This window comes from Oryctolagus cuniculus, chromosome 13 (genome assembly GCF_964237555.1).
Source record: "Oryctolagus cuniculus chromosome 13, mOryCun1.1, whole genome shotgun sequence".
NCBI lineage: Eukaryota > Metazoa > Chordata > Mammalia > Lagomorpha > Leporidae > Oryctolagus > Oryctolagus cuniculus.
In genome coordinates, this window is record NC_091444.1 from 4,073,934 (window position 1) to 4,101,865 (window position 27,932).

General features: G+C 43.5%; 1 protein-coding gene across 1 annotated transcript in view; it reads left to right on the forward strand.

The window, feature by feature from the left end:
- PLA2G4A (phospholipase A2 group IVA) overlaps positions 1–27,932 on the forward strand; it is a gene marked incomplete in the record, with an annotated part of 115,264 nt that overhangs the window by 68,109 nt on the left and 19,223 nt on the right. Inside the window, 7 exon segments of the mRNA NM_001082072.1 lie at positions 160–382; positions 1,013–1,127; positions 9,407–9,544; positions 9,642–9,734; positions 14,477–14,548; positions 20,276–20,515; positions 27,223–27,407. Coding sequence (NP_001075541.1) covers positions 160–382; positions 1,013–1,127; positions 9,407–9,544; positions 9,642–9,734; positions 14,477–14,548; positions 20,276–20,515; positions 27,223–27,407 — 1,066 coding nt within the window.

Here is a 27,932-nt window from a genome sequence, read left to right on the forward strand (position 1 = left end):
GCCATTGCATTCTTTCTTCAATTAGGTGAACGTCTCCAGTCAGAGAATGCAGTTAACCAAACATCCCTCCCTCCTCTGTGTGTCTTCCTGCCTGCTTTGTCGGAGGACTGCTGTGTCATGCCTTCCACCCTTACTGGTGATGTCTTGTTTTCTCTACAGGTACATGTCCACCTTGTATTCTCACCCCGATTTTCCAGAGAAAGGGCCACAGGAGATTAACGAAGAGCTAATGAAAAACGTTAGCCACAACCCCCTCTTACTTCTCACACCGCAGAAGGTTAAAAGATATGTGGAGTCTTTATGGAAGAAGAAAAGCTCTGGCCAACCTGTCACCTTTACGGATATCTTTGGGATGTTAATAGGAGAAACGCTAATTCACAACGTAAGTTCTGGTTCAATGTGCCATCCTTTTAAGGCAAGTAGACAACAAAAATATCGTGATGTTTTAAATAAAAGGAAGTATGGCTCATTTTGTAAACATCCCTGTACTCACTCATTCAACAATGTGTCCACGGCAGACACTATAGCTGCCGCTGCCTTGCCAGAAGTTATAAACTCTTCAACACTTCAAACTAAGGTGTCCTAATTGACCGAACTAATATCTGCTTTGATGGGGGGGGGGGGGTTCGTATTCCTTTTCTTTGGAAAATTCATATTTTTAATCCTAACTGCCCATTTCTTCCAAGAATGGTAGTCATTGAGATGAGGAGGTGAGTACAGTGATACTTTAAAAGTAGAGAAGAGAGGACATTACCTGGAAAGAGTGGGAAGGGAGGTGGATGGCTGGGGCGAGTGCACCTGGCACGTGACCACAGCGTGAGGTTTTGTCTGATGATTAGGCAGAATAGGGTGCAGATAATTCCTCTCTTAGAGCTAGTGTGTAGTCTTTTTACGCAGGACCCAGAGGTTTCCAGAAGGAGTGACTTCTCTGTATTGTAAAACGTGAAGTGTTTTGGCTGGAAGTCCTGCTGTACGTGTCTTTCAAGCCACGGCTTTCTGTGCTGTGTTGCAGAGGATGCACACCACCCTGAGCAGCCTGAAGGAAAAAGTCAGCAGTGCACAGTGCCCTCTGCCGCTCTTCACCTGCCTGCACGTCAAGCCCGACGTCTCTGAGCTCATGTTCGCAGGTGTGTCCTCCCTGGCTCCACACGCTTCCCGGAGCCCGTGGTTTCCAGGGATCTTTCGAGGGAGGGCAGGAGCAGGTTTGGGTGCTCGTGTTAACAAACTTTCTGTAACGTAAGGACATTTGAAAATATCAAGCTAGGTGACTTGCCAGTGGTAGAGAACGTTCCATGAATCCAGTAACTAATTTATCTTCATGAGGCTGGAGGAATAAGATGTGGACGTAGCCATTGACTCCGTTTTACCCACTCCTCCGTCACTTTAGACGAGATCATGCTTTCAGGCAATGCATGTTCTTTTACTTGCTGGTTGTATTTTTATTAATCGGGTGTGTTTGTCTTTCGAAGTGCTATTCTGGTTTCTCAAGTTCAGCACCTGCAGAATCCCAGTCTGTGCTCGTAGCAGCAGATGAAGATGCCTTGCAGGGCGAGGGATCATGGTGACCCTTCCTCTGCTCACGTGGCCTCAGTGCATAGGTGCTGCGCAGGTGCACGGTGTCATGCTTTGGTGGCTCTGCTGGGGCTGGCCCTCGGGGCAGGGGCATTGCTGACCCTGGCTGCTGGACTGGTCCTATCTTTAGGAAAAGTATCTCAGTGAGATCCGTCACACCAGGAGCCTAAGAAAGCTCATCACAAATGGAGTGCCATTAGCAGATTTATATCCAGAATCCTTTTGCAATTTCACTGTATCAGTGTTTTTCTTGACTGATTTCTCTCAGGCAAGAATTTTCAATGATTTGAATTCCCTTATTGAGCAAGTGTTTATTAATAATGTTCAGAAAACATGTATCACATTTGTTAGTTTATTTCATTTGTCCTGCAATCCACCAAGGTGGATATTTTTAGCTCTGCTTCACAAAACAAAAACTAAAACCTCAAAGATTAAGTGATGTGCCTATTGCCACACAAAAAAGAATTAGCAATGCTGAGAAGTGGTCCAAAAATCCTTTATTATTTTTGTAGCACAGTGTTGTCTCCTCTGAAGACTGAGCATGGATAGTGGGGTGGGCTGGACATTGCTGGTGGCCCTCTTCCCCTCTTTTGCATGTTGTCCCCATTCTGTAGTCTGCACAAGAAAGAGTAATCATTAAAGAAGTTAAGGCAAGGGGCTGGTGCTGTGGAGTAGAGGGTAAAGCCACTGTCTGTGGCTCTGACATCCATATGGGCACCAGTTCGAGTCCCGGATGCTCCACTTCTGATCCAGCTTCCTGCTGGTGGCCTGGCAAAGCAGTAAAAGTTGGACCAACTTGTTGGGCCGCTGCGCCCACATGGAAGACCCAGAAGAGGCTCCCGGCTTCGGGCTGGCCCAGCTCCAGCCATTGCAGCCATTTAGGGAGTGAACCAGTGGATGGGAGCTCTCCATCTCTCCTTCTTTCTCTCTTTCTCTCTGTAACTCTGCTTTTCAAATAAATGAGTAAATCTTAAAAAGGAGAAAAGAAGTTAAGACATGGGAGAGGATAGGAATATTCAGATACACTGTCATCATGGCCAGATTGTATAACCTGTTTAGCCTCAGTTTCGTCATCAGCTAAATAAGGACAAGACCCTCCTGCAGTGTTTTGTAAGCAATAATAAAAATGGGATAAAGTGTGTAGACTCCTGAAAGCAGTGGCAGGCCCAAACTAAGTTTCCAGTAAGTCTTTCATTTTTCTTAATACCAATGATATATTTTTCTTTTAATATGAAATGATATTATAAACTGTTTAACAATCTATAAAATTAATTTCAATGTTTTTTAAAGGCCCTAAGCAGATATAGTATTACTTACATATCTTAGGTCAAGTTCACAAAGTCCATTCCTTTTTTAAAAATATTTTTATCTTTTTTCTTTTTTTCATGTTTTTATTTTATTTTTAGTTAGTTTTTAAAATTATTTTACAATAAAAAGGCTTACTACTTCACTGAATAAGAAGTTCAATCTGCAGCTGGCACTGTGGCGTAGCATCCTTTATGGACACTGTTTTAAGTCCTGGCTGCTGCACTTCCCATCCAGGCTCCCTGCTAATGAGCCTCGGAAAACAGTGGAAGATGGCCCAAGTACTTGGCCCCTGCCACCCAGGTGGGAGACTCTGGGAGGAAGCTCCTGGCTCCACATCAGCCCAGTTTCAGCCATTGTGGCCTTTGGGAAGTAAGCCATTTGGGGAGTGGACCATCTCTCTTTCTCTTTCTCTCTTTGTTCTCCTCCTTCCCTCCTTTTAACTGTTTGTCAAATGTATAAATAAATAAATAAAAAAGGTCAGGAACTAGAGAATGCAAAAAAAAAAGTTTAACCAGTAAAAAGACCCTAGTTTATTGGGAATATAGGCAATGGCTATAAGCAGTAGTTGAATGGAAAAAATCACTGTTTCACCCAAAATGACTATTTCACCCATATATAGTAAATTGTAACACAATCACATATCATTAAATTTGTAGTAGTAAAACATTCTTAACCATTGGTTTGACAGAGGTATAAAAGAGTTTTAAAAAACTATTTTTGCAGCAATACTGATGCACACAGATATTTCTTTCTTTTTTTTTCTTTTTAGTTTTGGCTCCCACATATAAAGGATAAAATATGGCATTTGCCTTTCTGGGTCTGGCTTATTTCACTCAGCATCCTCCAGTTGCATGCATTTAGCTGCAAATGGCAGACTTTCATTTTGTTTTGTAGCTCAATAATATTCCATTGTGTATACCTACCATATTTTCTTTATCCATTCATCTGATGATGGACACCTTGGTTGATTCTGAATGTTGGCTGTTGTAAACAGTGCTGTGTAAACATGGTGGTGCTGGTATCTCTTAGATAATTGTATTCAAGTCTTTTGGTTATATACATGGTAGTGGGATTGCTGACATATGGGAAATCTGTTTCTAGGTTTTTTTTTTTTTTTTTTTTTTTTTTTTTGACAGGCAGAGTTAGACAGTGAGAGAGAGAGAGAGACAGAGAAAAAGGTCTTCCTTTTTCTGTTGGTTCATCCCCCAAGTGGCCACTACTGCCAGTGCATTGCGGCCGATCCAAAGCCAGGAGCCAGGTGCTTCCTCCTGGTCTCCCATGGGGTGCAGGGCCCAAGCACTTGGGCCATCCTTCACTGCACTCCCAGGCTACAGCAGAGAGCTGGACTGGAAGAGGGGCAACCGGGACAGAATCGGGTGCACTAACTGGGACTAGAACCCGGGGTGCCGGCGCCACAGAGGGAGGATTAGCCTAGTGAGCCGCGGCACTGGCCTCTAGTTTTTTTAAAGACATCTTTCACATTGTTTCCCACAGTGGCTGCACTAATTTACATTCCCACCAACGGTGTGTAAGTGTCTCCTTTGTCCGCATCCTCACCAGCATTTGCTGTTCTCTGTGTTTTGGATTTTAGCCATTGTGAAGTGAGGAGAATGAGAACCACAGCTTTGACTGTGAGGGAGCCTGTAGAGGGGGAGGTGCAGCTTCTAGGCTCTGTGGTGTCATTGTTTATCCCCCCCCCCCACCCCCGGTAGCTAGGTAGCTATTTAGGTAGCTATTCTCTTGTGAGCTCTTGAGTTTTTTTTTTTTTTTTTTTTTTTTTTTTGAATTGGTTGGGAACTAGCACCATCATGCTTGTCAGATATCTCTGTATGACCAATAAATCCTCTCCCCTGCCCCCTCCATGAAGTGTCATGATAAGGCCAGAAGAGCACCAGGTTCTGTGTTGGCCCTTCTTTCCTAATTCTAAGCTGAAATATCTCATGCAGATCTTTCAATATCGGATTCTCATTATTCAATTTCAGTTCGATTTCAATATCGGATTCTCGTTATTAAAAACAAAAGCCATCATATTATTACCCGTCAGACCATGCTAAGGAGCTATGAGGGCATCAGCTGTGGTATCCCAGAAGACTGCAGTAGTTTTATTGCTATTATTAGTGTTGTTATCATTTCTTCACAGTGGCCACTTTCTGTATTGAACTTCTACTCAGTAGTCATTCTCAGGGGGAAGCCTGACTCAGAAATGCTAACTACCATGATTTGATCTTTACTCTGTACACCACAAATACATAGAATTAAGGAAAAAAGAGTAAATGATGGTTTGGTGAGTGAGTGAGTGAGTGAGTGGGGTTCACCTAGAGTGAGAGGAGCCTGCTTTATCTACAGCTGTGGTCTTTGGACCTTAATGTGTCCAACTCGGGCATCCACCTGTCTGAGGTCCACACAAAGATGACAGCTCACCACTGACCCTCACTGTCTGCCTTCTGTATGATCTGAGCTGTGCACCCCCACCCTTTTTTAAAAAAAAGATTTATTTATTTATTTGAAGGTAGAGTTACAGAGAGACAGAGGCAGAGAAAGAGAGAGAGAGGGGTTTTTCATCCGCTGGTTCACTTCCCAGCTAGTGCAATGGCCGGAGCTGTGCTGATCTGAAGCCAGGAGCCAGGAGCCTCTTCCAGGCCTCCCATGCGGGTCCCAAGGTCTTCGTCATCTTCTGTGCTCCCAGGCCATGGCAGAGAGCTGGATGGGATATGGAGCAGCTGGGTCTTGAACCATTGTCCATATGGGATGCCGGCACTGCAAGCGGTGGCTTTACCTGCTACGCCACAGCGCCGGCCCCTGTGTCCTCCCTTAGTCGCATGGGTCTTGTATCCAGATGAACATGTTCAGGTGCATCTTCTGTGAGTTTTAGTAGCTTTACCTGAGTTACTGAGGGAAAAAAAAAAAAGAATGGAGACGTATCCATACTTACTCCTTCTGAAGATTCTTAGTTTGAAAATGGTTATATAGAGGAAAACATTCACATAATCTCTGAAATATATTTAAAATATCAAAGAGCCAAATTAACTTCCAGAAGTCTTATCAACAACTGGACTTCAATACCACAGAATGTTTCTCTTCTCCCGTGGAATAATTTTAAATACCTTTCCTTTTGGAAAATTTTCAAAAAATAAACATCAGTGTTTCAACTGCTAAGTCCTTCTGGCTCCTCCACTCTACTACGTTGCTGGGAGGACTTAGAACTTTCATTTAAAAATGTCCATTGCTGAGTAAATTGTGTTTACTGAGCATGACTTATGGTTGTGGGCTCTGCATCATGCTAAATTCTTTGGCAGGAATGATAGCAGTAAAACATAGTACTTTTCAAGAAAGTTACAATCCCACTTAAGGAGAGAAAAATAAAACATGGTAAATTACTGTCACACACCTAGAATATTATTATTTGATAAGGTATTTATACCTGGTAAGGGTAATAGAGAGATTTAGTACAGGTCCAAGAAAGACTTTATAGGGGTGATAGGATTTGAATTCAAGGTGAACTTGGAAGAATCTATCAAGTGGAGGTTAAAATCCATCTTTCTGTGGAAATGTTACAAAAAATGTTCACAGGAAACTTTTGTTTCTTGTTTGTTTTGTAAGTCACTAAAAAACAACCAGCCCAGGAATTGTGCACACACTGGTGAAGAATAAGGGGTATATTTGGGTAAAACCTTAGAGCTAAGCTATGGAAAGATTTGAATTCCAGGCAGAAATTGTTTTACCTAATTTTGATGATAATGGAAAATATTTAATGCCTTGGGGCAGAGCAATAAAATGATTTGAGCAGCACTACTGAAAAAAGCACTTTGATGACTCATGGTGTATGGCTAAGGAAAGCAACTGAAAGCAGGGATGTGTCTGGCCTTTTGCAATGAGGTCTGGGAGTAGGGAGACACTGATAAGGAAGTAAAAGAGCAGATGGGTCTGAAAGACCTGAAAGTCACCGGTGGGGAGGTAATGACCGGTTTGATGGAGTAAAACAGTGGTTTCAGAAAAAGACAACAAAAAACCAAACGACCTGTCTGGGTTGTGAGAGTGTAGTTTACAGAAGTAGGGGCTGGGCCAGGAGGGGCAGTGCGGTGGGAGGTGATGACAGCACCCTGTGTAAGTGCCGCACAGGAAGTGGGCCGTGAGCGACAGACGTGCAGAGGAAAGGTTTCAGCTGAAATGCGTGAGTCAGCCGCGGGACAGCAGTAGCTGCATCCTCACCTCTCCTGTGAGTGGACCGTGTAGCTTAGCTCTTGAGAGAACCCCTGGTTGCTATGTGCACAGACACAGCAGTGATGAAGAAGTGGTCACTATAAAAATTGGCCCTAGGAGGCTTATGTTCCAGGTCCCAAGATAGGTGTGGAATTCAGAGATAGCAACTATGTGCCCTGACACAGGAATTTTCCTAATAGCTGCTGACTCATGGCTAGTCATAGCTCACTAACTCCACATAAATCATTATAAAGCACATCACTTTCTGAGCGTGGTTATATGTGCCTTTTGCTATAATTGAAAATGAACTGTAGCATTATCTCGTCACAACTGTGATTTTTAACTTCCTTCATAAAGCATGCTTATGAGAAGAGTGTTCCCTCATTTCAACAGTGGTTACTCTCTCAATGAGTTCAGATCAGGTTTTACCACCAAACGAATAACAAAAAGAGCATGTGAATTCTGTTTTTATTTGGGTTTCGGATTGTTGTGAAAGAGGTTATGGATCTATTATAATTTCTCAAAGAAAGAAAATGATCCAAAAGTTGGACAAAGCGTTTTGTGTTGGGTGAGTGAGGTGATGTGGGACTTTATAGAGGGTCGCCCACAAAGACCCTGGAGTAACACTCAAGGAGGAACAAGTAGGCAACGCGAGGATGAGGCACTGAGGTGGAACTGAGTTCAGCCCCTGTGAGGAGCCCCAAGGGGCCCGTGTTCTCAAGTGGAATAAGCAAGGCAGAATGACAGGAGAGTGCTGCGGAGACGTGGGCACGTGGGGTGAGTCCACGCCATCCTGGAGCCTGGAGTTCCATTGTATTGGGAAGTCATTGGAAACACATTGGTGTGCTGTGGTTTTTGTTTTAAAAAACATAAGCAGTGGCAAGAAGAGGAGTAGGGGAACCGAGTGGAGGCATTTTAGGAGGCTAATGTGGAGGAGCTGGGCAGAGAGCAGGCCAGCTGTACGGGTCTGGTCGTGACCAGGTCCTAACCACGCTCAAGGATACAGCCTATAACACTTGTTTTTGGGGATGCGAGCTATAAGGGAGGAGAGTCGTCCTTGGGTAATCCTGAAGTGTTAACTGTGGTAGGAAAGATAATACCATTTTCCAAGAAACAAAAGACTGAAGGGGCTCAAGTGTTGAAATGGGAGTCAGAAACCAGGAGTTCTCTTTGGACCCTTCGGGTTCAGCTAATTTGGATTCAGAAGGTTTAGATACAGTTGTAACCAGGAGGATACATGACATACAATAGCAGCTGCCATTTTAGTGAATGATTGTAATACACGCTGCCTTCTTCCAAGTTGCTTACATTTCTTGCTGAATTGGGTCCTTCAAACAACCCTACAAACTACCTACCTACTGGTTCTACTCACACTATAGGTTAGGGAATGAAGACACCTAAAGTGTGATGTGTCCAAGTGTGGAAGTGAGTTGACTGAGGGGCACAATGGGTTTGAATCCAGACACTCTGCTTGGGCTGTGCCCTGTTGACCATGTATTTATAAGACCTCCAGCATAAAAACTTTTTTCTTGTGTGAACTTGTGAGCTAGAATTAGTGGTTAATACACAAAATAAGTGAAAATGAAGAAAATGTTGTTTTTACCATTTTTATAGACTTGTGCTTTCAGAGAGTCTTTAATTTCTCCTACCTCCTTCAGTTTCCCATTCTTTAGAATTAAATTGGACTTTATAAAGGTGTCTGAGTTTTTAAATGGGAAAGGATATTCAATTCATGCAAATTAGAATGGATCATTTTGTGTCCTCTCATCTTATTTAGCTTTTAGCTTTTCTCCTGACTTCTATACAGTGCCAAGAATGTCAATACTTGGTTATGTTTTTATTTAAATTTTTTATTTTGTGTTTTCTAAAATATTTTCTAAATATTATTTTCTAAAATGTTAGAGAGAGACTGAGAGGTAGAGTTAGCTAGCTAGAGATATCTTTCATTCATTAGTTTATTCCCCAAATGCTCACAAGAGTTGGGGTTGGGCATGGTCAAAGCCAAGAGCCCAGAAATCAGTCTGGGTCTCCCATGTGGTTAGAAGGGGCCCAAGTATTTGATCCATCATCTGCTGCTTCCTAAGGTGCATTAGCAGGAAACTGAATCTGAAGTGGAGAGCCTGGGACTCCAATCAGGCACTGGGAATATAGGATATGGTCAGTCCAAGCAGCAACTTGACCGCTGTGCCTAATGTCCACCCCTTGTTTGTGTATTTTAAATAAATGATTGAGAGTAATCATGACATTGTTGAAGTGCTCATTAACTGTGTACATCTCTATAGCATTTTCCTGTTAATGGAATGCCTTATGTTTCAAATGCTTTCAGATTGGGTTGAATTTAGTCCATATGAGATTGGCATGGCTAAATACGGTACTTTCATGGCTCCTGACTTATTTGGAAGCAAATTTTTTATGGGAACAGTTGTGAAAAAGTATGAAGAAAACCCCTTGCATTTCTTAATGGGTAAGTGATCAAAACCAATTGTTAATTTGTTTGACTATTTTAAAATCTGGTATATTTTGACTAACTCTCTGTACTCTCTGTGTATGGTTTATTTCAGGTGTCTGGGGAAGTGCCTTTTCTATATTGTTTAACAGAGTCTTGGGAGTGTCTGGTTCACATAATAAAGGTTCCACAATGGAGGAAGAACTAGGTATTGTAAAAATGTGCTTACATGTATAAAAATTATGCTACATTGATATATGTTATAGAGAGAATATTCAATATTCATAAAGATTTTAATTATTTAAAATTTAGCAATAATTTGCTTGAGTCCACTTAACTATTTCCTAGAAATCATATGTAAGTTACTCCATAAGTGTTACTGTGATACTGAGATTGTAGAATTCATAAAACCCATTAGTGCTTAAGAATAATTTATATTGGGGCCTCTCCATTCATTTGCCTTGTTGTACTTCTTAGCATATTATTTTTGTTATATAGTTTTATTTTTATTAAACAAGGGTAGCTTCTTAAAGATAAGCTCCATCAACAGTTGAACAAAGTGTGACACTTAAAGATAAATTCATGCTTGTCACAGTTTATTTACCCCTCAATTCTAGCTCAGTAGAATTCTACCAGCACTGTGTATTTAATTTATACTACAAAGAAAGGAAGAAATTCAGTCACTGCTAGTAAACTAAAAATAATGATTTTCTTTGAATATAACTCATTAGCTCATAATAAAAATGATATTTACATAAAACTTTACAAAAATAAATACACTCAAGTGAGGACTGGTGGTTTTTATTCATTAGTATACTATAGAAACATATTTTCTTACATGAAAATTTGACTAAAAGCAAACAAAATGAAACATACATTCAGCATCTCCCAAAATCCTTGCCGTCTGCATTGCAGTCAACACTAAGTATTGTTATGGCTGTTTTAAGTGATGGTAGAGAAAAGCCGTGGAATGCTAGATAGGAATTTGGCCAGACCAGCAAGGACCAGGGACAGGTAGCCTTTGGGCAATCAGTACGACTGTCTACTTTCTTGTCTCCATTTGTGAAGTAACACAGTTCTATTGAGAACAGAGAAGCTAACAGAAAAGCAGGAATGACTTTCTCCATAGTCAGGTCATGTGAGAGAGCACATCGATGCAGAAAGCTTCCTGCAGGATTTGAGCACTCTGCTCATGGGCAGGGGTTTTGATGTAATGAAGGTTTCTATGCAGAAGAGAAGGCATTAATTAGAATACTAGAAGATGGTCTATAAACAGCATTAGCACTCCTCTTGTCAGGATGCTTTTGTTATTTGGTGTTGATATTTGTATTTAGAGCAGTGAACTTCTACAGTCCTTAGTATTTTCTTCAAGAGTGTCATTTGTATTTTTGAATAGTTCCTGGTAAGTGAAGGAAAAGTAACCTTCTGATTTAACTTGAGCCAAATGTTAAAAATAAATAAATAAAAGCAAACAAAAAAGGCTCTTTGTGCTCGAGCTCTCTCCTGTCCCCCCAGCGTCACTCTGCCATGGCAGGTGCACTTTTGAGCCCACCATACCCTGTGAGTGGAGGTCACCGCAAGGCCAGGAGTGAAATGGTGACATGGTCCGACCCGATTTATTTAAATGAGCACTGTAGGCAGGGCAGATGAATGTCCCATTCTCAACTGCAGTGTTTTCAGAAATACCTAACTCTTCTACATGACTGTGAAAACTTCAAGGGACAAAAAGAGTAAGCATTAAAAAAAAGAAGAAGAGCCACATGTTAGGAGGCCCTCTTCCTGTGCTGCTTCTCTGTGAATAATCCAGATAACAGGGTTTGTTGTGTTTTTCTCCCAAGGCAGGAAGAGAGTAGGACTGGAATCACACATCTGCAGGTGGGCGAGACGATGGCTAAAGGCCAAGGGAAAGTTGGAGGGTTTTGCTTAACGGTTTTGAGAAGCCTCTTTGTGGAGAAGTTCCCCTTGAGGCCAGCAGTCTGGCAGCTGCTGTCCCTGTGCTGTGTCAGATGGAGGGACTTCCAGAAGTGAGAGCCGCTGAGGTGACGTGAGTCAGCAGGATGCCTGTCCCCTTGGATGGAGTCAGGAAACCAGAACGGATCCAGGGGTCCTGAGCCCTCCTGGGAGACTCGGCTCTGGGGCACTGTCCCTCCTCTGGCTGAGCGAGGTCCACGGCCGCTCTTCAGAGGGGGCTTGTTTTCCTGCTTGTTTCTCCATTCTGAAAAAAGGCTTAAGGTAAATTGAGCCTCACTGAGGTGACTCTAGATGAAATGATTTTTCAAGGAGTTTTAGACGTGAGCAATGTGTGCCCTTGAAATATGAAGCTGTGTGTTATAAACGGTAGCGATCCCAAGCGTATGCGCTCAGAGCCTGAAGCAGGCTGTATCAGGACAACTTCCCTACAGAGAAGATAACATTTTAGTGAATAATCTCTTAAAGCAGAGTATCCATTATGAGCAAAACAAAAAGAAGAAAATATTTAAAAAGAGAAAATACACGTAGAACCAGAAACATACGTAAGGTATATAATACCCAGAGCGGATCATCTCCTAATACCTCTCCTCTTCTACACAATAGACTTGTTGTTGTAGTTATGAATGAAATGAATAATAGTAATAGCCTGTGAACATTTGATTTTATTGAATCTCATAGTTAAAATCATGCCTTTAGAATTTATTATGGGGCTGGCATTGTGGTACAGCCCATTAAGCCACCACTTGCATGCTGGTATCCCATATAGGAGTCCTGGCTGCTCCACTTCCTGTCCAACTCCCTGCTAATGTTCCTGATAAGGCAGCAGATCATGGACCACGTTACTGGACCCCTGCTACTCATGTGGGATACCCAGATGGAATTCCATACTCCTGGCTTTAGCTTGGCCCAGCCCCAGCTGTTAGAGCCAACTGAGAAGTAAAACAGTGGATGGAAGATCTCTTTTTCTCTTGTCTCTCCCTCTCCCTCTGTCACTCTGCCTTTCAAACTAATAAACTAAGTCTTTTTATTAAAAAAAATAAAAAATACAAAAGGCTGTCATTGTGGCATAGCTGGTAAAGCTGCCACCTGCAATCCTGGCATCCCATATGAGTAACAGTTCGAGTCCTGGCTGCTCCACTTCTGATCCAGCTCCCTGCTAATGTGCCTGGGAGAGCAGCAGAGGATGGCCCAAGTGCTTGGGACCCTGCACCCCTGTAAGAGACCTGGAAAAAGCTCCTGGCCCATGGCTTCAGACTAGCCCAGCTCTAGCTGTTGCGGCCATTTGGGGAGTGAACCACTGGATGGAAGACCTCTCTCTCTGTCTCTCCATCTCTCTCTGTAACTCTGCCTTTTAAATAAATAATCTTCAACAAACAAACAAACAAAAAAACACGAGCTGCAGAGTTATAGAGAAAGGAAGAGACAGATCATCGATCCGCTGGCTAATGGACCAAATGGCCATAATGGCCAGAGCTGAGCTGGGCCGAAGCCAGGAGCCAGGAACTTCATCCAGGCCTCCCAGTTGGGTGTTAGAGGCCCAACAGTTGGTCCATTTTCTGCAGCTTTTTCCGGGTGCATTAGCAGGGAGCTGGATTGGAGGTGGAGCAGCTGGGACATAAGCTAGCACACGTATGAGATGCCAGTGTTGCAGGGAGCATCGTAACCACTACACCACAATGCCAGCCCCAGCTTGTTTATTTTTTAAAAGATTTTATTAGCCTTTCCATTGATCATTTGTGTACCTGCCATTTATGTGAGTATAGTAAAAATGTACAGAGTATTATAAGGAACCCAACCATCGTACCCATGCTTCCCTGAGATCGAAACCTCCAAAATGGTTCTGTCGATGAAATTTGAGAATTTTTTGTTAGTTTCTATTTTTTTTAAGATTTTATTTATTAATTTGAAAAGTGGAGTTATAGACAGTGAGAGGAAGAGACTGAGAGAAAGATCTTCCGTGTTCCATTGGAGTTTGATATTTAGGATATTTTGGAGGTTTTCTTACTTGGTTCACTACCCAAGTGGCTGCAATGGCAGGAGCTGAGCTGACCCGAAGCCTGGAGCCAGGAGATTCTTCAGGGTCTCCCATGCAGATGCAGGGGCCAAGCACTTGGGCCATCCTCTCCTGCTTTCCCAGGCCATATCAGAGAGCTGGATTGGAAGAGAAGCAGCCAGGACTGAAACCGGTGCTCATATAGGATGCCGGTGCCGCAGATGGAGGATTAAACTATTGCACCACAGCTCCGGCTCCCAGGAGTTAATTTCTTGAAATTAAAAAGGAAATTCTAGTGACTAATGGAAGGGGGAAAAGTCACTATTGAGAGAGGATTTATGTCTGAAGAAAGTTTGACTTCTGTGATTAGGACAAACAGTAATCATGACAATGATTTACTTACCCTACAATTTAGACACACTTTCCTTGAAAAAAAAAAAAACAACTTATGCTAGATTTTGCTACTGTATTTTGAAAAATAAAAAGATTCATGGTTGCTATTTTCATTTTTATAGCTGACCTCTTGATAGGTTCTTGATTCCAAATGGTGCATTTCAATAGGCAGATTTCAGTATTGTTGAAAATCAAAAAGTGATTTATATCAGTATATTTTTTCATTTTGAAGAATCTGTTCTTCACATTCTAAAATATTTAATAGAAGAAAAATATGTGTTTTTTGCTGTGTTAAGGAACTTGCTATAATTAGATTTTTTTCTTGTCAGAATTAATATAGACAAATAAAAATTCTCCCCTTTAAGAATGAATGTGTTAAATGAATTTATTTTTCATGTCCTGGAAAATTTGTTTTCCAGTAAGAAATGTGAAAACACTAGTAGATTAATCAATCTAGATATATTTAATTGATTTACATTCATACTGGTAGCTCCAACCCACCTCATTCTGCAGTACTTTTTCACAGTAAATTCAGTTAAGAGTTTTGACATCTGAGATGCTTCAATTTTTTTTTTTTTGTTTTGTTTCCACAGAAAATATAACAGCAAAGCATATTGTGAGTAATGACAGCTCGGATAGTGATGATGAGTCACAGGAACCCAAAGGTAAGGCAGCCTGACACTTCTCTGGCCGAGACCCCGAGGAGCAGACATGAACACTTACGTGGTTCCCTGGGCTTGCTGGCGGCCGTCCTCTCTGACAGCGCCAGACGGCTGGGGCTGCGGCTTTCCGCTGGGAGGGGACCGAGCGCAGCCTGAGCCACGAGAGGAGAGGCAGCAGCTCCGTCTCCCTGCTTCCTTCCTGTTTGTTCCCTCACGGATATCTCAGTGGAACAGAAGAGCTGAGATGGTGGTTACTCCAAGCCCTGTCTAGATAAGGATGTTGGGCTTCCCTGCATGGGCATTGTGATTAGGGAATATGTTTAGATGGCTTTGAAGATTACAATTTCATCTTTAAAATCTTCCTGTTAAGAAATGTGTGAAGAAACATATTCTCACTTCATTCCTGAACCTGTGCTGCGGCCAATCCTCCACCTCGTTGGAGTGATTAGAGATGAAGTGGGGTGAACTGATCAAGAACAGGCTTCCTATCATATTTGTTAGAATAAGTGAGCCCTGTCCATCCTAACAAGGCAGTTCTGAGTGGCATGCGTCACCATAGTCAGCTATGGATTTGTGTCAGGGATTAGGTGGGTGCCAGTCATATTGGAGAAGTTATACGATAAAATGGAGAGATCTTACATCTGGCACAGTATTTTTTTTATTTTTTATTTTTATTTATTTATTTATTTATTTATTGACAGGCAGAGTGGACAGTGAGAGAGAGAGAGAGACAGAGAGAAAGGTCTTCCTTTTTGCCATTGGTTCACCCTCCAATGGCCGCCGCGGCCGGCGCATCACGCTGATCCGATGGCAGGAGCCAGGTGCTTCTCCTGGTCTCCCATGGGGTGCAGGGCCCAAGCACTTGGGCCATCCTCCACTGCACTCCCTGGCCACAGCAGAGAGCTAGACTGGAAGAGGAGCAACCGGGACAGAATCCGGCGCCCCGACCGGGACTAGAACCCGGTGTGCCGGCGCCACAAGGCGGAGGATTAGCCTAGTGAGCCGCGGTGCCGGCTGGCACAGTATTTTGACATGACCATTTATAAAAATGTTCCCAGTAGTTAAACGAAACAAGACATAAACAAACAAAATAAAAACTTTATAACAGCTGGGTGGACCTGCCCTATTAACGGTTTGAATACAATCATCTAGATTTTAGAAAATATTAAATGCTTTCCTATCTAAAACTTAATGAGTTGCCCAAGGCATAGGATTGATATTGGAAGAGCCTGTCTTGTCTTTGCATAATTAGCAGTAAAAGTAAAGTTCTGCTTTCATAGTTGGACTGTCAATCCCTGGTAAAATGAGTTTGTTTGTACAAGTTGAAGAAAGTGTGACTCCTGGGGAATGCTGGTGCACACTGTGCAGCGCTGTGTGAGCTTTATGAAGGCCAAGGTCTGTCCTGATGACATACAGCAGCCGCAGTTTGGCAGGAACCCACAGGGACCCTGCTGTGAGGAAGCTGATTCTTAGTTCTGGCTCCTTCATTTAAAAATTTTTTTAAACATTTTTTGAGTTGTTCAAGTTCATTTTATTTTGAATTTTTATGAAGGAAGCTAGCTGGTGCTAAGGGAACAGATATCATGGGCTTCTCCCTTCTACTGATTCTGTGTTGGTATAAGATCTAGTGCATAAGTAGGGTAATGGTTTGTCAGTTATTAGGAAAACTGCTACAGATGGTCAGTACATTTGGTGGCCTCCGCAGTACTGGCTGATTCTTAAAGCTGAGATGTTCAAGGACCCCTTGAGTGTGGTTGTCTTTCTTTTATTACCAGCTAGATTGGAGTTTGATATTTAGAATATTTTGGAGGTTTTCTTACTAGATCTCAATATAGCTAGTAGAGTTTTTTTTTTAAAGACCAATTGTAAGTTCAAAGAAAAATTAAGCAGAAAATACAGAGTTTCCTTATGTCCCCTGCTCGCTCTCTCCCAACACACAGTCTCCTATACTAGAAATATCCCCATCCAGTGTGGCACATTTGTTGGCATCAGTGAGCCTGTACTGATACATCATCATTGCCATAGTTGGCATGAAGCTTCCCTCTTTGTGTTGACTATTCCGAAGTTTGGAAAATGCATAATGACTTGTGTCCACCATTGCAACACTCAGTAGAATAGTTTCCTGACCTTGTAGTCCTCTGTGCCCCCCACTCACTCCCTCTTCCCCACCCTCTGGTAAGCACGCATCTTTATTGTCTCAGTAGTTTTGCATTTTCCAGAATATAGTATCCTGGAGTTGGAGTCATACAATATGTACCCTTTTCAAGTTGGCTTGATTCATCTGGTAATATGCATTTAAGTTTTCTCTATGTAGTTTCACAGCTAGATGGCTTATTTATTTTTAGCATGGAATGATATTGTATTATCTGATGTGCCACAGTTTGTTTGTTTATCCATTTGTCAACCGAGAACATTTTGATGTCAAGTTTTGGCAGATACCAAAACTGTAGTAACCATCTGTGTTCAGGTTTTTTTTTGTAGACATAATTTTTCAGTTAATGTGGGTATATAACAAGGAGCAGAATTGCTATATCATATGTTAATAGTATATTTAGTTTTGCAAGAAACTTCTAAACTGTCTCCTAACATGGCTGCACCTTTTTGCATCCCTCCCCCACACCCACCTCCAGCAAAGAATCAGGCTTCCTGTTGGTGTTGCCAGCAAAGTGGATTTTGGTATTTTTTTTTTTAAGATTTATTTATTTATTTGAAAAACTGAGTTAAAGAGAGAAAAAGAGGGAGAGACAGAGACACAGAGAGAAATCCTTTATCTGTTGATTTCACTCCCCAGGTGGCCACAACAGGTGGGATTGGGCCAGGCTGGAGCCAGGAGCCAGAGTCAGGAGCTTTTTCCAGGTCTCCTACGTGGGTACAAGGGGCCAAGTACTTGGGACATCTTCCACTGCTTTCCCAGATGCATTAACAGGGAGCTGGATCAGAAGTGGAGCAGACAGGACTTTAACCAGCACCCGCATGGGATGCCGACACTGCAGACGGTGGCTTAGCCAGCCGTGCTGCAGCATAGGCCTCAGATTTCGGCCATCCTAATAGGGGCGTAGAGATAACTCATCATTTAGTTTCATTTTCTTGATGAGATATGCTATGGAGCGTCTCTCCCTATGATTCTTTGCCATCTGTACATCTTCTTTGGAGAGGATTTTTGACCTATTTTTAAACTTGGTTATTCCTGAGTTTTTGAGTTCTTTGTATATTTTGGATGATAGTCCATCAGGAAAAAAATTTTTGTAAGTTATTTGTCATGGAAGGGGCTTGCCTTTTTATTCTCTTGAGGCTCCTTTGTTTTTGTCATGTTTTCGGGAGGATCTTTGGATGTTCTCAAGTTTACTTTCTTCAAATATGTGCTACAGTCTTCTACCTGCTCTCAGGGAGTTGTTGTAGTCACCAAAATGGCAAAGGCATTAAGCTGTAACAAACTATGTGAATTGAAATTTTCTCTTAGTATTTTATCTGATGAGCAACCAGCACAGTTTATCTGTTGCCTACTAAGTCTTGCCGTTTTCAAGTGATCATCAAGATGCGTTCTCTGCTGGTGCAGAGTGGGGCTTGTTGCATAACAGTGATGACATGAAGCCCCAGCTCTGGAAATAATTGAGTGTCTTATTCATATCCTGTGTAGCTGGGGAAACAAAGTAACTCATTTTAAGCCTGACTTGTAGTGAAAGATATTTGTCATGTTTGGCACTAGAAAAGTGTGGGAGAAGGAAGTAAGAATATTCCAGTGAATATGCAATCATCTGGACTGAACCAAAAGAAAGATCCCTCCTTTACTCAGTACAGACCAGCTAACCTTTGTGAAGATGAAAATCAGTATTTACTGTGGTTTTATGCATATTTAGCTTACATTTATTGGAAATTGTGAGGTTTGAATGTAGTTTCTCTTTTCTCACACACATGCACAGTCATCTTATATGCATGTATTTGCCTATACCGGGTCCCCAGAAATCAGGACATGATAGGGTAGACAGGTGACAGTAGACTCCAGTTCAGTATCCCTCGACATGGATCATGAATACGGAGTACTGAAAATGCTGAGTACACTGGCGCTGCTGCTACACCTGTTAGAATAACATGTGGGCCGGTGCCGCGGCTCACTAGGCTAATCCTCCGCCTTGCGGAGCCGGCACACCGGGTTCTAGTCCTGGTTGGGGTGCCGGATTCTATCCCGGTTGCCCCTCTTCCAGGCCAGCTCTCTGCTGTGGCCAGGGAGTACATTGGAGGATGGCCCAAGTACTTTGGCCCTGCATCCCATGGGAGACCAGGAGAAGTACCTGGCTCCTGCCATCGGATAAGTGTGGTGCGCCGGCCGCAGTGCGCCGGCCGCGGCGGCCATTGGAGGGTGAACCAACGGCAAAGGAAGACCTTTCTCTCTGTCTCTCTCTCTCTCACTGTCCACTCTGCCTGTCAAAAAATAAAAAAAATAAATAAAAAAGAAAGAAAGAATAACATGTGGAGAATTTAGTGTGGTCCACGCACCTTCTGGGAACCTTCCTAATACATGCCTGCACAAACTCCACTAATCCCCGCAGCAACCCCATGAGACGCACTGATGGCAAAGTGAAAGGAGAGATGGGGCAAGAGGGTGGGTGCTAAGTGCGGACAGGGGATTCCTGGAGCCGGTGCTCTCGACAGCCTTGGACAGCCGCCCTGTGGTGGTGATGTACCTAGGCTTTAAGGTGAGGGCCATTTAAAACTGCCTCTTTGGGATGACTGCTGAATGTTACAGCATTTTCAGGCAGTAGTTTAAATGACAGGGTTTTAAATCCCCTCACCTCATATGTAAGGATGAAGTGACAGGTCAGGTGTTTATGAGCAGCAAGTGGACGTTGAATCCTTCAGCTGTCCACAGTTTGTGTAATTCCTGGATTATTAAACAGGATGAGATTTCTTAAAGAAACATAGATGATGTAGAGAATACAATTGGCTGCTGGGGATTTTCCATCTGAGCGTGTCTGCGTGAAGTCAGGGAAAAGGAAGGAAAGCCCCCGGGAAGGGAAAATTGAAGAAGTTTACTTGGAAACCTAAGAACAGACCAGATAGTAATGTGAAGAACATAACCTCCACACCGGCCATAGGAAAAGGTAAACTAACAAGAAAAGTTATTGAGGCCAGTGTTGTGGCACAGTGGCTTTAAATGCCTCCTGCAGGGCCGTCATCTCATCTGGGCATAGGTTTGAGTCCCAGCTGATCTACTTCCTATCCAGCTCCCTGCTACTGCACCTGGGAAGCAGCAGAAGATGGCCCACATGGGAGACCTGGTTGTAGATCCTGGCTCCTGGCTCCATCCTGGTCCAGCTCCAGCTATTGTGGCTGTTTGGGGAGTGAATCAACAGATCTTCCTCTCTCTCTAACTCTAACTCTAACTCTAACTCTAACTCTAACTCTAACTCTAACTCTAACTCTAACTCTAACTCTAACTGTAACTCTAACTGTAACTCTAACTCTAACTCTAACTCTAACTCTAACTCTAACTCTAACTCTAACTCTAACTCTAACTCTAACTCTAACTCTAACTCTAACTCTCTAACTCTGCCATTCGAATAGATAAATAAATCTTAGAAAAAGAAGAAACATGATTATTGCAGATATTGATTAGGTTCCTGTGTATAGGTGAATGAATGTCCAGTCAGAAATCATAGAGCTTCATGGTTACCTTTAGAATTCAACTACCCGAAAATGATGCCTGCACAATGATCTTTTCTTTCTCCTTAGGCACGGAAAGTGAAGACGCAGAGAGAGAATATCAGAATGATCATCAGGCAAGTTGGGTCCATCGCATGCTCATGGCCTTAGTGAGTGACTCGGCGCTATTCAACACCAGAGAAGGCCGCGCGGGCAAGGTGCACAACTTCATGCTGGGCCTGAATCTCAACACCTCGTACCCACTGTCTCCCCTGCGGGACTTCACACAGGAATCCTTTGATGATGACGAACTGGATGCGGCTGTGGCAGGCAAGTCCACGACATAGAATCAGTGCAAGCCGGTTCAGGAGAGCTTTCTCTGGGGATGAGGCATTTTAATTATCATTAAGTTATCATTACCACATGTTGAGGGTACAGCCACATGCATTTAATGTGTGAGTGGGTTCAAATAACTACTTTTATGGTTTTTGTTTTGAAGAGAAAGGCTACCGTGAACAGGAGCTAGCCTAGTTATGCCGATGTAGAAAACTTCCACCAAAACACTGGCAGAGTCCTTAGATTCCCTGTTTTGATCAGCCTCGCTTGCACAAGATAGGAAACCTGCTGTCTCATTTAGCTGCAGAGGGTTTAAAGAGGGGAATTGGGTGTTTACAAAATTGTTCCAAGGCTTCGAGGAGGAGAAAGCTCTAGGCTGAGCTTCCAGGAATGACTCCAAAAACACTTCAGAACTATCCCCACCAACGCCTCCACATCTGAGCTTGGCAGCGGCAGCGGCAGGAGCAGAAGCCGTGCCTCTGTCTCACGTCCTCCTGGGTCTCACCTCATGTGGGCGTTTGCCCTTGGCAGAGGCTGGGCTGGGGCAGAACCGGAGCTCAGGGTGGCCGGCGCCCTGGGGCGGGGCAGTCCCGTGTGTAACAGAAGGGCTGGAATGGAGCTGAGGTAGCCAGCCCACACTGCCCTGCCCCTTGGCCCCTTCCGTCCTTGGCAAGGTTCAGTGACTGTCTTACCCTGTAGGAACCTCGCCACGTTCAGGTTTCTCACTCGGCCAAACCTCCAAGAATAATTCCCCGTATGACTTAGTTCCTTGCTTTGGTGGCTGACCTGTCATAGTGCATTTATGTCTTTCATCAGACCATCATCTTCCCTCTACTGTCCATCAGTTCTGGCTGAGAACACTGACAGGACACTATCAAAACGTAAATCAGATACTTTCTCAAAAAGCTTCCTACTGATCTTTGTTTAAGGGTAGTACCTCTTGTGAGAGTTAGGATATGGCTTTCGACTGTGTGGTCGTTTTGATAGCGTTGTTTCTATTTGCTGCTTGGCCTGAAGGCAAATTGCAAAAGCACAAGTGACGCCTGTTGTTTAAATAAGGTGAGCACAAATGCAGGCTACTTGGTATTATGGTTGTGGCTTCAAACTCTAGGAGATGACGTATGTCCTATGGTGTACCTGCACTACAAGCCCATTGACATGAACTGTAGCAAAGGTCTCTTCGTGATAAAGTGAACGTCTACTTAAAAAAATTCACCCAAAAAGAAATACATTTGGCCATCCAGTGACTTCATTTTTCTTGTTTTGTGGCACGTGGTTATGCTTGTTATTGCCATTGCAGTACCAACTGAATGTGACCTCTAGAAACGTCAGCTTTCCAGACGAAAGATGAAAGGCTTAAAGAAACACCTTGTACTCTCAGAACAGCAGAAGGGATCTTCAGTTATTTTACTGTGTAGAAAAGAGAGGCCGGAGAAGGTGATTCTGTCATCTGCCCCAGATCGCTCCGTGGCTTTGGGATTGGGACACAGTCTCTTGATGTTGCTCCTACGGCTTTCCCTTTGCCCGGGTTTTCTTAGTCACTGTCGTGATGATGCAAAAGTGGAAGTTTCTTTGTGTACACTCCATTATATCTTTCACGCTATTGTTTTGATTGCATCAGCCAGCGCTGCTCCTCCTGCGGTTTGCACAGCACGTGCTCTGCATTCCACATTTAACAACTTCCTGGTAGTTTTGCAATGTTTTCTGTAGATTTGGTGTTATGTGGATTGCCATATAAAATACAGAATGCCCAGTACTATTTGAATTTTAAGCATCTGTACTCTATGCAATATAGATGTATAGTCCTCGCGACATTTGAGATGCACTTACATTAAACAGTTCTTTGTTGATGATCTGAAACGCAAATGGAGCTTTCTGTGATTTTGTTGGCTGTGTGTGGCAACCTTGGGGAATGTTCACCTCTGTTAGTTTCCTTCAGATTGTTCTCATTTTCATCTTCCGCCTTTTCCTTGTTGCATTCACGTAGTATTTATAGAGCACCTGGTTCTTGGGGTCCAGTGTTCAACAGGACAGATAGAATCTCTGCCTTCATGAGGATTGGAATCATTTCAAAGTTCTCACTCTAAGTTTTTGTTGATGGAAGCTTCAGGTGCTTCAGTGAATCGTGACAGAAAAGCAGGTGAAACGGAGACCAGCAGGCCTGGGTCTGATGGATCTGCAAGTCAGCAAAGACGCAGGCTCACCAGGGGCCCTGCTGCAGACTGAGACTGGGGCTGAGTGGGTGTTCTCTCCCTCTCTGGAGGGGACCGTGGTCTTAAACGTGGGTGTTCTCTCCCACTCTGGAGGGGACCGTGGGCTGAGTGGTTGTTCTCTCCCACCCTGGAGGGAACCATGGGTTAAACGTGGGTGTTCTCTCCCACTCTGGAGGGGACTGTGGGCTGAGTGGATGTTCTCTCCCTCTTTGGATGGGACCGTGGTCTGAAACGTGGGTGTTTTCTTCCACTCTGCAGGGGACCATGGTTGAGTGGGTTTTTTCTTCTCCCACTCTGGAGGGGACCATGGGTTGAATGTGGATGTTCTCTCCCACTCTGGGGGGGACCATGGGTTGAACGTGGGTGTTCTCTCCCACTCTGGAGGGGACCGTGGGTTGAAGTGGGTGTTCTCTCCCACTCTGGAGGGGACCGTGGGCTGAACGTGGGTGTTCTCTCTCATTCTGGTGGGGACCATGGGTTGAACGTGGGTGTTCTCTCCCACTCTGGTGGGGACCGTGGGTTGAACATGGGTGTTCTCTCCCACTCTGGTGGGCTTGGGGAGCAAATACTTGTCCAGCGCATTCTCTGACTCCTTTATTCATTAAGTTCCTTTTGAAAGAAGACTTATGGATGGTGTTTATAAAATCACATGAAGAAAGAAAGAAAATATTAATTGCCCCCAAATGGGATGTTAAATAGACTACATACTTCTTTTGTTGAGATACTTTAAAATGTCCTATCTTAAAATTGTTTTAAATGAATGATCTTTTTTTTAAACTTTTATTTAGTAAATATAAATTTCCAAAGTACAGTTTATGGATTACAGTGGCTTCCCCCCCCCCCATAACTTCCTCCCACTCGTACCCCTCCCATCTCCCACTCCCTCTCCCATTCCATTCACATCAAGATTCATTTTAAATTATCTTTATATACAGAAGATCGATTTAGTATATATTAAGTAAAGATTTCATCAGTTTGCACCCACACAGAAACACAAAGTGTAAAATACTGTTTCAGTAAAATGAATGATCTTTGTAAAGAAATTAACTTTAGTTTTCTGCATATCTCATTAAAATTATATTTTGCATACTTTATATTCATTCAGTTAAGAAACTGTGGAGTACTGATTTCAGTAATAACTTCCATGTGGCCAACAATGCCCTGAGTGAATTCTAGACTGAGTTTTTGGAAGGAGTTAGTGCTTTCTCAGACACAAGACCCCAGCAGGATAGATCATGTTTATTTCTCCCTGGTTGTTTCCAAGTTTTAGAATATTCATATGTCTGGAATGAAAGATTGATCACATCTGGAATCATTTTGGTTCATAAGTCTTTACTAAAGTTTCTATTATACAGATAAAATGCCACAATTTATCAATCATTAAGACAATTCCTCTCTTAATTTTGTGCATCCTTTCATGTAAAAACATAGGTAGATGTTAATTTAGATATAATGTTAAAAAATTTTACTTTCTAGTTTTGTGGTGACTTTGTTTATACAAATTAAAATTTGAGTATCTTTGAATCAAAACAAATTCTCAATCTAAAATGAGAAAAAACCACACTGTTTTTGTGCCTATTATTTCACCTTGCGAGACTATCTTTCGAAAACAAAAAGGGCTGGCGCCATCGCATAGCAGGTAAAGCTGCTGCCTGCATTGCCCGCATCCCATATGGGCTCTGATTCCAGTACCGGTCTCTGCTTTCTGCTATGGCCTCGGAGAGTAGTGGAAGATGACCAGAGTCCTTGGGCCCCTGCACCGTGTGGGAGACCCAGAAGAAGCTCCTGGCTCTTCTGGCTCCTGGCTTCGGATTGCCTCAGCTTCAGCTGTTGCAGCCGTCTGGGGGAGTGAACCAGTGAATGGAAGACCTCTCTCTCTCTCTTCTTGTGCCTTTCAAATACATAAATAAAAAAGAAAAGAAAAGGAAACAAAGAGAAATGAGATAAAACCCCCTCATTAGCTTACTGCCAAATAGTTTTATACCTATAGGAACTAATTTTGGAAAAGCTCTTCATTAGTTACATAACTTCTTTCCTGTTTACTTTTGTGTTTATGTTATTTACTGTGACACACACCAGCTGGAATAAGAAATCAAGACTCAAAACACAGACATCAAAATATTTGTCCATTATAAACTGAATCTGTGTGATGTGTTTATAAAATGACCATCACAGCTGACCAGCTCTAAGGAAATGCTACATAAAACAGTAATGTTTCTGTGCCTCTCAGAGAACCCGATGGAAACCTCGTATGCTTTCAACTACCTTCTGCCCTGGTGCTCATCCAGCTTCCTATAGCATTTCAGTAGAAGTTGTTATACAGTAAATTGGGTTCAAGTTCAAGTAAATTTGGAAAAACTGCCAAATTTGCCTCCTTCTTTACAAAGCACTGGGGCTGCCTTCTTGAGTTTAATCCTACTTGAAGGTGCCTTGAGTATGGCACTTTGCAAGCAGACTGGCTTTGAATCTTTGGGGCCAGTTATTAGGTGAACAATCCTGAGAAGTTACTTAGCAGAAGCCTTAATTTACTCATGAAGTAGCGATAGCGGTGATCCCTCTCCTTCAGAGTTATTGTGAAGATCAGTAGTGATTTCAGACCACGTGCTGTCCCAGGCATAGTACAGAGGATAGTGGCCAGATAAGAACATGATATAGCATAACTGGCTAGTGCTTTTATGCTGTTGAATCTTGCCTTTCTCAAATCTGTTTGATTATGGAACTCTTATTTGTATATCAAACATGTATTTACATCTGAGAAAACTATGTCCTTTGCAACACATTGAAGAAACTGTACTTACTGTCCATTTATCCTGAAGGTTACAGCAGTGATGTTGAGCTGCTGGCCAGAAGGGATTGATCCATATGATAAACACAGGTTGCTCAACCCTCTAGTTTTTTCAATGCTTACCAAATGGGATTTAAAAGTTCTCTCAGAGGGGCCAGTATTGTGGCATGGCTGTAAAGCCGCCGCCTGCTATGCCAGCATCCAGTGTGGATGCTGTGTCCTCTCCAGGCTGCTCCACTTCCTATCTAGCTCCTTGCTAGTGCACCTGAGAAGCAGCAGATTATGACCAGTCCTTGGGCCCCTGCACCCACCTAGGAGACCTGGATGAAGCTCCTGGCTCTTAGCTTCGGCTCAGCCCAGCCCTGGTCATTGGAGAGTGAACCGGTAGTTGGAATATCTCTCTCTCCCTCTCTCTCTGTCACTTTGCCTTTCCTATGAACAAGTAAATAAATACTCAGAGGTCATACACCACAGTCATATATTGCTTTAATACCACAGTAGGGGTACTCATGAGCTTTGCCAGCCTTCTCTCTGATGGGGGGTGGGGAGCAAGTTTGTGGAGCAGGAGACAGCAAAGCAGGTGCACACGGCACTTCCTTTGGCTCAACTCTGGTCATACTTCTTCCCCTGCAAAGTGAATTAGAAGCACTGCACCCAAATGTGATGACTGGTGCATCGTTAGTGTTATTTTTTTCATCAAATTGATGATCTCCACATCCTGTGTTAGATCAGACCCCAGTCATCTCATTTCGTCTTCCTCCTATATGTCGCCTCCTTGGGTTTCTTAAACATGGAATCTTGCTGTCTGTAGGCCCTTGTCCTGCCTCCTTCCTCTGCCTGCAAACATCCCTGGCTCCCCACATCCTAGGCCTCCAGTCCTGTACAGCTATGCTTCAGCTCATTATAGAAGCTCAAGGCTTTCTACTCAGAGAAGCTTCCCCCAACCTCCAACCAATCGCTGGAGTCATTCCTCATCATACTTGCCCGTGTTGTTCGCCTCATCGCTCTGTCACTGCCTGTCTCCTGACTGCGTCTGTTCATTGCCTTACGGGCAGCGTTCCCAGACGGAAGCCTCAGAGAGCAGCGCTGCTCCCTGACTTCTTCAGTGCGCAGCTGCTGTACCTGGAGAGTGGGAGACAACACCGGCCGCGTGCTTGGAGTGTTGGCTGGGTTATAGGTTCTTGGGCTCCCCTCTGGAGGGGAAAGCTGCCTCCAGCAAGAGAGGTGATGTGGCTGTGTTCACCCTCTGCCACTCTCCAGTCACGCCACTTCAGGGGTGACTTCTGACTTGTTTCACAGTCCATTCAGAATCGTCCTCTACCTCGCCTGTCTGCTACAAGAAGCACTTACAAAGTAGCATATGAGGAAGTGCTTTTAAGTCAGCAGAGACCTATGTAAAATGAGAAATACTATTAAAGGGATCATAGCTTAGCCTTAAAACCGGGGCCAGAGCTAAGTGCTTTCCATGTATTGTCCCCCTAATCCTCACTTGATGATTACTTTTATCCCGATGTCACAGATGAAGAAATCAAAGCTTAAAGACGGTACTTGACCGACACTTGCCAAAGTTGGACTCGGGCCCAGCTTCCTGCCTCTGGAGCCTGAGGGCCTAACCCCGTGGGGATTCTCAAGTTGCAGCAGACATTATTCTGTCTTAAATAAGGCCACGCGATCATCTAATTCATTCTTGTCTTTCTGTTTAGATCCTGACGAATTCGAGCGGATATATGAGCCCTTGGATGTGAAAAGTAAAAAGATTCACGTCGTGGACAGCGGGCTGACGTTCAACCTGCCCTACCCTTTGATCCTGAGACCTCAGAGAGGGGTCGATCTCATCATTTCCTTTGACTTTTCTGCAAGGCCGAGTGACACTAGCCCACCCTTCAAGGTAGGGAGACTTCACGTGCTGTTCCGCTTTCTGCCACATCCTCTTGCGATACCTTATGGCTCTCTTGGGCCTTCTGGCCCAGCTTTTTTATCCATTTGGCGTATTCTGATGTGATTGAGTCATTCCCCTGAACAAAGACATGGTTACCTGATTCCAGTGAACTCACTGTGTTAGACCCTCTGAGCGAGGATGCTAACACGTCGAGAGGCACACCCCAAAGACTCAGAGTCCAGACCAGCTGATGCAAAAGCAAGAGGATTTATTCGGCGTCTGCGCAGACGGGCCTCCTGAACTCGGGAGTCCGGAGAGCGCCCCCAGCACAAAGCCACACGGTTTATATACCCACAGCGACCAATCAAAAGCACTATAGTGTCCATGCACACAGCAGTCCAATCCGCGAGCTGATCATGTGAAGGGCATGCGTATCAGCTACGGGATCACATGGGAGGCCATGCACACAGCAGTCCAATCCGTGAGCTGATCGTGTGAAAGGCACGCGTCTTCTATCCAATCAGCTACCGGATC